The sequence below is a fragment of the Musca domestica genome, unplaced genomic scaffold (genome assembly GCF_030504385.1).
Source record: "Musca domestica strain aabys unplaced genomic scaffold, Musca_domestica.polishedcontigs.V.1.1 307, whole genome shotgun sequence".
In the NCBI taxonomy this organism is placed as follows: domain Eukaryota; kingdom Metazoa; phylum Arthropoda; class Insecta; order Diptera; family Muscidae; genus Musca; species Musca domestica.
This window is the reverse complement of record NW_026712306.1, coordinates 172,671-185,556: the sequence shown is the minus strand read 5'-3', so window position 1 is coordinate 185,556 and position 12,886 is coordinate 172,671. Positions and strand designations below refer to the sequence as shown.

The window sequence follows — 12,886 nt, the reverse complement described above, 5'->3', positions numbered from 1 at the left end:
TTTCAAATTTGGCATTTGAAGATCGTAGTGGATACTACAGCCTCTGACAGAAAATTGTCTGTGAAGCTTCTCGTCTTCGTATGGCCCCCATATAACGGTAACTCCCTATATTCGTTATTTTGATGATTTTAGCGACATTATTCACCGGAATTGTTTCAAATTTGGTAGTTGAAGTTCGTAATGGATACTACATCCTGTGACAGAAAATGTTCTGTGCAGGTCCACGTCTTCGTATAGCCCCCATACAACAGTACCTCCCTATATTCGGTATTTTGATGATTTTAGCGTTATTATTCATCGGAGTAGGTTCAAATTACGTATTTAGAGTTCGTAATGGGAATTACAGTCTGTGACAAAAAATTGTCTATGCAGGTCCAGGTCTTCGTATAAGCCACATATATCAGTACCTCCCTATATATTCGGTATTTTGACAATTTTAGGTACAATACTCACCGAAATGATTTGAGATGTCGTATTTGAAGTTCGTAATGGATGCTACATCCTGAAACAGAAAATTGTCTATGCAGGTCCAGGTCTTCGCATAACTCCGATATAACGGTACCTCCCTATATTCGGTATTTTGATGATTTTAGCTATATTATTCAGCGTTTATTTCAAGTTTCGAAATTGAATATGATAATGGCTTATGACAAACAATGCCTATGTAGGTACACGTCGTATAGGCCCCAATATAACGGCCATATTCGGTATTTTTAAGACTTTTAACAGAATTTTTAACGAAATTTATTTATTGAAGATTTCCAAATTCGTTCCAAGTGGTGGAGAGTATTCAAAGTTCGGCCCGGTTGAATTTATTGCTTTCTTACTTGTTATTTTTTAGATTTTACTGAACGAAAGCAAAAAAAAAAATCGGAAATAACATCAAATTTTAAAATAAGTTTAGATTTGTTCGGATTGGTCAACTTTGGCACGAATTATGGCCTTCAAACGGCCAATAAAACCGTCACACGCTACCCGAATATTGCTCTGCGGCATTTTGACCCATTCTCGGCGAAGCGCTTGCTGGAGGTGATCGACACTTTGATACTTTTTTAGTGCCAAGTTAGCTTTCCAAAATACTCCAGACACAATAGTCCAATGGATTGGTATCCGGAGAATTTGGTGGCCATTGTGCGCTGGAAGTGAAGCGAGGAACCTCATTTTTAACCATTCTTGGGTGCTGAGGGTGATGGTGCTGAGTCCTGTTGGAATGTCCAAGGTCTGCAGCCAAAATGTTCGCATGCCCAAGGCTTTATTACACCCTCCAGAGTATTTTCGCGATAATATTTGGCACATTCGGATGCTACGGTCGATTACTACGAGCGGAGAGCGACCATCGGACCACACAATCACCATGGCCGGCGCTTGAGCTCTGGTGGCCAACCGAAGGTGCATATTTTCAGCTGACCTCTTTAGCAAGCGCCGATCACACGATAATTTTGTTTGTTTACAAACTGCTGGACAACGAATGTTTTCTCATCGGAGAAAACCAAATTCGGCACCACCTTCGGCCAAGCGAAGCAACTCTTTAGCTCTTTTGAGTCTATTTTTTTTTGTTGCGGTGTAAGTTCTTGCACTTTTTGGAATTTCAATGGTTTACCCCGAGCTCATATTTCAATATTTGCGGAATAGTATATGACGATATGTTCAGCTCACGAGCCATTTTTCGGCCACTGCAACGCGGGTTTCGATCAAGTCGCTTCTTTACTTGATGTTGGTGTTTTCTTCTGTCCACTTCCTTGGGGCTCGCTACCAGTATCACAGTAACCAACGATGGTGCGAGATCACTCTAGCTTTTGAACGAAATGAAGTAAGTTGATACAAATTTACTCAAATGTGTATTATGTCTGCATGACTTTTGGTATTGAAAATGGGTCATGTAGGTCCATGTCTTCGTATAGCCCCCATGTATCGGTACCTCCCGATATGCGGTATTTTGATTATTTTACCGACATTATTTACGGGAATTGTTTAAAATTTGGTATCGAAGTTCGTAATGAATACTACAGCATAAGTTCGCATTTAAAGTTCGTAACAGATATTACACCCTGTGACAGAAAAATTTTTGCCCCCATATAACGATACCCCGGATGTACGGTATTTTGATGATTTTGGCGACATTATTTACCGGAATTATTAAAATTTTGTATTTAAAGTTCGTAATGGATACTACAACCTATGCCAGAAAATTGTCTGTGCAGGCTTATGATAAAAGTTGCCTATGCAGATCGTATAGACCCTAATATACGGCCACATTCGGTATTTTTAAGATTGTAAAGGAATTTTTAATGGATTTTAATTTTTTGAAAATTGCCAAATTTGTGCCTTATGGTGGAGGGTATTGCAGCTTTTTTACTTTATTTAAATCTAAGACTATATCTCAGCCGGTATTTAAAAATAAGTTTTCTTTAAAAAAATCCATGATTAAAGCTTAGGGAGTACTGGATCTTTTTTTTTTCAAAAAACTACGATTATAACTCAGAGGGTAGTAAATAATTTTTTTCTCTAAAAAATAAAAGCCATGCCTCGTAATAACATTGTTTTACATATTCCTCCCCACTTCAAAAGCAGAGTCTCTAAAATTCAAACTTGTCTAACAAATTTCCATATATTGTTATTTTTGCTTTGCTTTTCTTTATTATATTATTGTGTTAATATTATTGTGCATTTGATCATTGTTTTTCTGAGGTGTTTACGTATGGGATTACGTTGCTGTTATTTGAAGCATTTAGCCGTTTGAATTGTGTAATGTTACGTCTTAGCTGTTTTATTTGTTTTATTTTGTTTCAAATTTGTGTTGAACAAATTTTTTGTTGCCAAAGAAAAGTGTTGAAATTTTCTTTTGTCGATCTGTCGATCACTCCATTATTTTATAGAAGATTTGTGGATGCCATAGATGTTGCAGTTGGCACTATAATAATGAAGTGAATATGTAAGTAGCTTTTTTCAATGGTGACCCACACCTTGACTATTGTTAAGCTTTCATGGTATTTTACATAGAAAAGCTTCCATTATCTGTCATTGTAGCATTGCTTCAGATTAAGTTTATTTGACAATTGGTTAAGATGCTAATAATAAATTTCATATTTAAAAAAAATCCATTTTTAACAAGATGATATAATGCTTTTACATAAGAAGCCACATAACACTTATATAGGGAAGATCCAGAGGTCTTATTTAACAAGAAGAAAAAATACCTTTCTTCTATAAGATGAGCTAGATCACTTACTTCATATGAAGTACATGATGGTCTCCTATAAGAAAATCCTTTGGTATATTTATATAAAGACCTAGATGTAAAATTCTATAAAAAAAACCAAGAGACATTCATCCATAAAAAGACACAGAGGTTTTCTTAGATAAGACGTCTTCCGTCTATAAGATGACCCAGAGGTCTCCAACTGTAATAAGGTTTAGAGAAGATCTTAATCTATAAGCCTACCTACATGTCTTTTCCTATAAGTAATCTTGAAGGTTTTCTTCTATAAGAGAACCAAAATATTTGTATATCCTCCACCATAGTATGGAGGTTATATTACGTTCGGCATTCCGTTTGTAACACCTCGAAATATACATTTTAGACCCCACAAAGTATATATATTCTTGATCATCATAAAATTCTCTGTGGATTTAACAATGTCCGTCCGTCTGTGGGAATCACTCTAACTTCCGAACGAAAGTAAGTAATGGTATTGTATTTGAAGTTCGTAATGGATACTACAGCCTGTGACAAAAAATTGTCCGTGCAGGTCCACGTCTTTGTATAGGCCCCATATAAGGGTACCCCCGATATACGGTATTTTGATGATTTTAGCGACATTATACACCAGAATAATTTCAAATTTTGTATTTGACGTTCGTAATGGATACTACAGCATATGCCAGAAAATTGTCTGGACAGCCTTATGACAAAAGTTTCGTATGCAGGTCAACGTCGTCGTATAGGTATTTTTAAGATTTTAACAGAATTTTGAATGGATTTTAATGTTTTGAAAATTGCCAAATTTGTATCAAATGGTGGAGGGTATACACCCTTTTTACTTGTTTCCTATAGGACGACAGGCGTTATTCTTGTAAAAGAAGAGCTGGGGGTCTACTTCGAAAAAAATATCTAATGATCTTCATGGAAAAGGCCAGAACGTCTTCTTCGAAAAATGCCCAAGATCTCTTCTTTGATAATATTTTAAGATAAGTTCTTAAAGAAGAAATGCTCGTCTTCTAAAATAAGATCTACTGCTCTCCTAGAATAATATAATAATGTTATTCCCTGCGGAAAATATGAAGAATCATTATTTTTTCGTTCCAAGAAGAAGACGGTTTCATCTCACCTCGACGAAGAAGGCCTCTGCTTCACTCTCCTAACAGGCGAGTAAGACCCCTTCCTTTGTCGTAGAAAAAACATCTTCTCTTCTAAAAGGAGGACATTTCTCTTATTCTTGTGTAAGAAGAAAATATAGGTGAAAATATGCTTCGGCAACAAGAGTTCTTCCTTTTTTTATCAAAAAAGAAGACCTAGTTGTCTTTTTCTAAATGAGACCCTTTGAAGATGAAGTCTTACCTATCTTCTTTAAAAAGACCTCTACTTCTCTTCTATGAAAAGTTCTTTACTCTCAAATACCTTTTTTCTGCTCATCAATGAGAGAAGACCTCTTCTTCTACTCATCAGAAAAAGAAGACCTCTTCTTCTTCTCATCAGTGAGGGAAGACCTCTTCTTTCTCTCATCAGTGCGAGAAGAACTCTTCTTCCCATCATCTATGAGAGAAGACCTCTTCTTCTACTTATCTATGAGAGAAGTCAACATCTTCTACTCAGCTATAAGAGAAGACCTCATTTTCTACTCAGCTATGAGAGAAGATATCTTCTTCTACTCATCTCTTAGAGAAGACCTCATCTTCTACTCATCTGTGAGAAAAGAACTCTTCTTCCCCTCATCTATGAGAGAAGACCTTTTCTTCTATTCATCTATGAGAGAAGACCTTTTCTTCTATTCATCTATGAGAGAAGACCTTTTCTTCTATTCATCTATGAGAGAAGACCACATCTTCTACTCATCTATGAGAGAAGACCACATCTTCTACTCATCTATGAGAGAAGACCACATCTTCTACTCATCTATGAAAGAAGACCAGATCTTCTAGCTCAACTTCATCTTTTATAGAAGAAGGAGACCTCAAATTGATTTTTTTTCTAGAAAAAGGAGAATGTATCGGCTTCTTTTCGTCTAAACTATTTCTTCTTCGTCGAAGAAGAAGACATCTTCTCTTTTAGCAGAAGAAAACTTCTGCTTCTTATATTCTGATTGAAGAAGACCTCAGCTATTCAGGAAGAGGGAGACCTCATCTTCTCTCCTAGAAGATTTTCTCCCAAAAAGGAAGAAGACTTCTTCTTTTTTTCCTAGAGTAAGAAAACATGTTCTTCTCTCCTAGAGTAGGAAGACCTCTTCTTCCCTCCTAGGAAGATGGCATTTTTTTCTCTCCTAGAGGAAGGAAACAGCTTCTTCCGTCCAAAAGCGTGAAGATCTCTTAATCTCTCGTAAAAGATGGAAATCTCTTCATCATTCTTAGATTAGGAATACCTCTTCTTTTCTCCTAGATGGATGAAACATCTTCTTCCCTTCTAAAGGAAAAATACATCTTCGTCCGTTCTAGATGATGAATACCTCTTCATGACTCCTAAAATATAAAGACCTCTTCATATCTTCTAGCAGATGAAGACCTCTTCATCTTTCCTAGAATATGCATACCTCTTTATCTCTCCTAGAAGATGAAGACCTAGGTGAATTAGACATCTTCATCTTCCCTCTTCTTCTCTTGTAGAAGAAGAACTCTTCTACTTTGGTAGAAGAAGGATTCTTCTTCTCACAAGGAAGAAGAATTCGTCTTCTCCCCTCGAAAAAGGCTTCTTCCTCTTTTCTAGAAGAAGACATAATTGTATTCTTCTCTTCCTTAAAAATACCTCTATTTCTCTGCTAAGAGAATATCTCCTTTTCACTTATGGAAAAGACTTCTTTTTCTTTGACAGAACAACAATTTCTCTTTTTTTCTACAAGAAGATCTCTTCTTCTTTTCATCCAAAAGAAGACCCCTTCCTCGTACCTTCCCTAAAATGACCTATATATCACTTTTTATGGCCTATATATCACTTTTATGACCTATATATCACTTTTTTGTTCTCTATGAGAATCTTCAATGAAGAGACCTTCTCTTCTCTTTTTTGGAAGACCGTTTTTTTCCTCTATGACCTATAGGTGCTCTTTGAAAAGAAGACCTTCAATTATTCCACTCTAAAAATATTTATATTTATTCTTCTCAGTCTTCCTAATTGTTTTCCAAAGATCATCTCCTTCGTATGGATATTGGTAGACCTCCTTTTGGCAGAAGGATGGGCGTTGTGTGAAACTTAAATTCAACTTCCTTACGTTCCATGGGTTCAATTGTAAAGTTGGATAAAAATTTGACCAAGGCAACCTTCACGTTTACCACACCCATGCGCTGAGCTGAAAACAAAAAAATTATTTAATCAAAAATTTTATGATAAAATATATGAACTCCCACCAATACAATGTCGGGGACCTTCACCAAATGGCATATAGGCAATGGGATTATAATCCATGATGTCTCTATCAAATCTTTCCGGTTTATAATCCATTGGATTGGGAAAATATTCAGGATCCCTGTGAAGGCCAAATAAAGGTATGATTATGGCCGTGCCCTTTTTTATGGTGAAGTCCATGCCGGGGATTTGAAAATCGTTGTTGCACTCACGATTCAAGAAAGGTAAACCGGGGTATTTACGCATTGTTTCTAGAATTTAAAGAAGATATATTTGTATTATAAAAAATTTTCTCCAATAGACCGCTTATATTGAGAGGGACATCTGAGTTTTAAGCCCTTTTCTATTTTTGTACCTATTTTTAACCTATTTCCCTACATCAGACAAAAAGATTTGATAGATGTAAAAAAAGTGTGTTTGGAATATTTTTTTAATATTTTAAAATATTTTTCAGTTCCGCTGATATAAGGTAATTTTATCCCCACATCCACTTACCCATGACACACAAATCCAAATATTTCATATCCTTAATGGCATCATAACTCAAAGCTCCCCCAGCCCTCAACTTATGTTCCGTCAAACATTTGTCAATTTCCTGCTGAACTTTAGACAATATTTCCGGATACATCGCCAATTCGTATAGAGTAAATGCTATGGTAGCTGCTGTTGTTTCCGACCCGGCGATGTAAAATAAAAGTAAATTTGCCGCTATCATATCAATCGAGATTGATTTTAAATTTTCGGCCACCGATTCAGAACGCCATATGGAGTCATCATTATCATCGGATATTTTTCCGGTATTTCGCAGTTGTATCAACAGTTGGAGTAAATCTTTGCGCATCACTCCATTTTTCTCACGAAATTCAATTGTTCGTTGCACAATATCGCGTACACTAAAGGTTATCGGGTCGTTAACACCCAAACGACAGAGAAGTTGGGCTATCCTGAGGGAAAAGTCAGAGGGGTAATATTATTATAATTTTGTTTTTTTTTCCTTATTAGAAATAGAAATATGACTTACGGCGGACATATGAAGTTCATGACATGTCGTATTTGCTGCAAAACATTCGATTTGGGATTCTTAAATAGTCCATCACTCATCAGATGGAATTCGTTGTTGGGATTCGAGAAACTATCAATATCCAGACCAAATATAACCGATCCAATAATGTCAATGGCGTAACTGTATTCAGAATGGAAAAAAATAAAATGTAAAAAATACAGATAATTTCGGGGTGAGTTTTAGTACCCTCCACTATATGGAAAAAATTTTAAAAATTTCAAAAAAATCCGAAAAATACCGTTTATGTAAAAACCGTTATACAGGGGCTATAAGAAGACGTGGACCAACATAAGTAATTTTTTGTCATAGGTTGTAGTAGCCATTAAGAACTTCCAATACGGAATTTCAAACACTTCTGGTGAATAATCTCCCAAAAATGATCAAAATACCGAATATCGGGAGATACCGTTATATGGAGGCTACACAAAAATGTAGACCTACATTGACAATTTTCTGTGATCGGTTGTAGTACCCATTACGAACTTCAAATACGAAACTTGAAATAATTCCGGTGAATAATGTTTCTAAAATCATCAAAATACCGAAAAAGGAAGATACTGTTGTATGGAGGCCATACTAATTAGAGGACTTGATTCGAAATTTTTTTGAAAGGAGAAAACGGACCTACCGATATCCCCAAATGTCAAGCTTTATCTAATCTAATTGGAAAATGTGGCAGAAATCTTCAAAATAACGAATATCGGGAGATATCGTTTTTTTTGGGGCCATACCAATTTGCAGACCTGTAGCGAATTTTTTTAAACAGGAGAAAACAGACCCACCGCGAACCACAATGGTCAAGTTTCAAGTAATTTGGTTGGAAATTGTGGCAGAAATCTTCGAAACACCTAAAATCGGAAGGTACCATTATATGGGGACTATATGAATTAGTGGACCTGAATCGAACATTTTTTGCAAGGAGAGTACGGACCTACCGAGAACCTTAATGCTCGAGTTTAAGCTAATTTGGTTGGATATTGTGGCAGAATTCTTCAAAATACCTAAAATCGGAAGGTATCATTATATTGGGACTATTGGGACCTTTAGCGAACATTTTGGGCAAGAGAAAACGGACCTACCAACAACCCCAATTGTAAAGTTTTAGCTACTTTTTTTTGGAAATCGTGGCAGAAATCTTCAAAATACCGAAAATCGAGAGGTATCGTTTTATGGGGGATATACTAATTAGTGGACCTGTCGCGAATATATATATATATTTTTTTTTTGCATGGGGATAAAAGACCTACCGAGGACCCCAATTGTCATGTTTCAGCTAATTTGGTCGGAAATTGGTGCAGAAACCTTCCAAATTTCGAAAATCGGGAGGTACCGATTTATGGGGGCCGAACCAATTCGTGGACCTTTAGTGCATTTTTTGGCAGGGCGAAAGGACACCTACAAAGGACCCCGATGGCCATGTTTCAGCTAATTTGGTCGGAAATTGATGCAGAAACCTTCCAAATTTCGAAAATCGGGAGGTACCGTTTAATGGGGTCCATACCAATTCGTGGACCTTTAGTGAATATTTTTGGCAGAGCGAAAGCAGACCTACAGAGGACCCCGATGGCCATGTTTCAGCCACTTTGGTTGGAAATTGTGGCAGAAATGTTCAAAATACCGAAAATTGAGAGGTATCGTTATATGGAGGCCATACCAATTAGTGGACCTGTAGCAAATAGTTTTGGGAGGAAGAAAACAGATATACCGAGAAACCCCAATTGCCAAGTTTTAGCTAATTTGGTTGGAAATTGTGGCAGAAACTTTTAAAATACCGAAAATCGGGAGGTACCGTCATAGGGGGGAAATACCAATTAGAGAATCCTGAATCGAATATTTTTCGCAGGGAGAGAACAGACCTACCAAGAAGCCCAATTGTCAAGTTTCAGCTAATTTAATTGGCAATTGTTGCAGAAACCTTCAAAATACCGAAAATCGGGTGGTACCGTTATATGAGGTCAATACTAATTCGTGGACCTTTATCGAATATATTTGATAGGGTGAAAACAGACCCACCACGAACCCCAATGGTCAAGTTTCACCTAATTTGGTTGGAATTTGTGGCAGAAACCTTCAAAATACCGAAAATCGGGAGGTATCGTCATACGGAGGCCGTATCAAAACTTGGACCCATATAGCCCATTTTCAATACCAATCAACCTGCATATAATATAAACCTTTGTGCCAAATTTCAAAGCTCTAGATTAAATGCTGTGGACTATATGGTAATTTCAACCAACGGACAGACAGAAAGACATAAGTACGGGTAGACGGACATCGAAGCATCTACTTAAATTTTTTTTTTAAATTTCAAAAATTGTTTAAGAATATCTCAAAAAATTCAAACTCTCACTTACGTCGTTGCCAAATCCTTAACATCCACTATATGCGTTCCTCCTTCCGGCACCTTTTCTAACAAATGACGTATCATTTTATCACCAACCTCATCGACCGTTTCAAACATTGCCTTCAGCTTTCCCGACGAGAATGAGGGTGTCAACTTGGTCCTCAAACTACGCCATGTCTGACCCTTTAAATTGAATAAATGCGAGGATAATGGATCATACTCTTCATCCACATAAACACCGCGATCATGAAAACTACCAAAATCTGTGGTCATTATTTGACGTATCACAGTGGCATCTCTCAGCAGGATGGCAGGTTTAAATAGCATATAAATACCAACAAATTTCTCTTCATATTTTTCATAAATATTTGAAAACACCAGACCCAAGGGTAGTTCTTTTTTCATGACACGATATAAACAACCAAAAGGTATTGGACCACTGTCGTCCGTTGCAATGCCCAAACGTTGCCATTGGCTGTAGTGGCGTTCCACAATTAAATAAAATGTTATTATTAAAATAAATAAAATAACAATTAACATTTTTTGCTCTGGGTGTGGTGTGGGTTCCGCAGTAAAAGCCGGTTCGTTGTTATCGCGCACAAAACATTGTCTCAACTAAGTAATTTTGGAAGTGAGGGAGAGAAAATAAATGTATTTTTCTTATCAATCGATGACCTCTCTTCGACTTAATGCTCTTAATGCAGATAAGAGAAATCTCTTTCGATGTCTCTTTCTGGTGCATTTGGTGTATAAGAGTGTGACGAAGATTTATCATTGTTTTTAGTGTTCGGCTGGACAAATACTAAATAATTCGTTATCATAATTACAACATTACAGTATTAGATGGGGGGAGGGGGTGTTCGAGTTTTATGTTATTCCACATTCGTATCAACTCAAAATTCCTCTGGGGAAAACAGTAAATAATTATATTAAAAAATGGCCACCGCGAAAGCGATTGCAGAACCATATTCTCTCCACATATTAATTTCGCATAAACCAGTAAGCAAAGGTTAAACTGGACTATTATATATTGGGAATTGGTAAGATGGCTTAAGAGCAGTTATAATTTTGTTTCGGAGGGAACTAACTCAGAATAATCGTCAACCAAATTGACGGAGTCATTTTTACCTCTGATGCCAAATAACCTCGCTATAGGATACATGATATCACTTCGAGAAGTATTAAATTAAAATATATACCCTAGCCGAGTTCCGCCAAATGGAAAAATTCGTTTGAATGTGCAAGAATTTATTCAATTTAGGCTGATATTACATTTTTGGTGCATTATAACCGTGAAATTAGATGATGATATACAGGGTGAGATAAAAAAACTGCAACCAACTTCCGACTGCTGTCATTTCTAAGCCACTCGTCCGACAGCAGTTAAAATTATTCCAACCACAGCTAATTATATTTTTTACAAGCGTACAAAAGCGTTTTAATGAGAGTTTTCCAAAAAAAAAGTTAAAAATAGCAACATCAGCAGAAATGGTCCGAAATGTAAAGAGCGACTTGATTAAAACCTGGGTCGCAGTGCCCGAAAAATGGTTTGTGAGCTGAGCATATCGCAGTATTCCATTCGGCAAATATTGAAAAAGGAGTTAGGGGTAAAGCCATAGAAATTCCAAAAAGTTCCATAACTTACCCCGCGACGGAAAGAAAATAGATTCAAAAGAGCTAAAGAGTTGCTTCGTGTGGCGAAAGTGGTGAACAGCCGATTTTGGTTTTCTCCGATGAGAAAACATTCGTAGTCAAGCAGTTTGTAAGCAAACAAAATGATCGCATTTTCTTGCCAAAGAGGTCAGTTGAAAATGTGCACCTTTGGTTGGCCACCAGAACTCAAGCGCAGGCCATGGTAATGGTGTGGGCTGCCATAACAGCCGATGGTCGCTCTCCGCTCGTATTAATCGACCGTGGCTTCAGAATAAATGCCGAATATTATCGCAAAAATATTCTAGAGGGTGTATTAAAACCTTGGGCACGCAAACTTTTTAGCCGCAGTCCTTGGACATTCCAATAGGACTCATCACCATCACACTCAGCACGCGCCACCTAAGAATGGTTACAAAATGAGGTTCCTCGCTTAATTTCCAGCGTACAATGGCCACTAAAATCTCCGGATACCAATCCGTTGGACTATTGTGTCTGGAGTATTTTGGAAAGGAAGGTTGGCAATAAAAAATAACAAAATGTCGATCACCTCAAGCAAGCGCTTCGCCGGGAGTGGACGCAGAGCAGCATTCGGGTAGCGTATGACGGTTTCATTGGCCCTTTGAAGGCCAAAATTCGTGTCAAAGGTGACCAACTGGAACAAATCTAAACATATTCTTAAATTTGATGCTATTTCCGACATTTTTTGCTTTCATTCACTAAAATTTGGAAAAAAAACTAACAATTATGGCGTTTGGCTTTGTTGCAGTTGTTTTATCTTTTGTGGGGGAGGTACCACAAAAACAGGGTCGATCTCTACCACCTTAATATCAAATCTTCTGTGTATGGAAATTTTTAGATGTTCCCAACCCAAATGGAATCGGATGTTAATTTTCTCTTTCTTTTTGAGCTTTATGGATATTCAAAATGTTGACCCTTTGTGGGGGAGGTCCCAAAAGGAGTAGACCGATATATCCCATTTTCACAACAGACCCTACGTTAATAAAAATATAGTGATGTGTGTAATTTGAGGATAACTTATTTCGGATTTGATTATCGTTTAGGTTATTAAAAACTTTGAACCTTTGTGGGGGAGGTACCAGATGGAATGGTCCGATCTCTACGATATTACCATATCCTATTTTGATAGAAATATTGAGATGCACCAAGTCTGAATGGAATCGAATTCTAATTTCGCATTGCTTCATGGATATTCAAAATTTTGATGCTTTGTGGGGGAGGTACCAGAAGGAGTGGACCGACGTATTCCATCTTA

At 37.0% G+C, this 12,886-nt stretch overlaps 1 protein-coding gene across 2 annotated transcripts; it reads right to left on the bottom strand.

Annotated features, from left to right (window-relative positions):
• Window positions 1-6,162: 6,162 nt before the first annotated feature.
• On the bottom strand, window positions 6,163-10,552 carry LOC131803545 (cytochrome P450 6d1-like). 2 transcript variants are annotated; one of them, XM_059124897.1, is made up of 6 exons: window positions 9,971-10,552; window positions 7,575-7,736; window positions 7,049-7,497; window positions 6,677-6,804; window positions 6,556-6,642; window positions 6,346-6,497 (listed from the first exon to the last, which is right to left on the bottom strand). In XM_059124897.1, exons 1-6 carry the CDS (start codon window positions 10,498-10,500, stop codon window positions 6,477-6,479), a joined length of 1,377 nt encoding a protein of 458 aa, XP_058980880.1. In that variant the 5' UTR covers window positions 10,501-10,552; the 3' UTR covers window positions 6,346-6,476. The 2 variants fall into 2 exon arrangements, with proteins under 2 accessions (XP_058980879.1, XP_058980880.1); XM_059124896.1 differs by having other exon boundaries at window positions 6,163-6,497; window positions 6,556-6,804.
• Window positions 10,553-12,886: the final 2,334 nt, after the last annotated feature.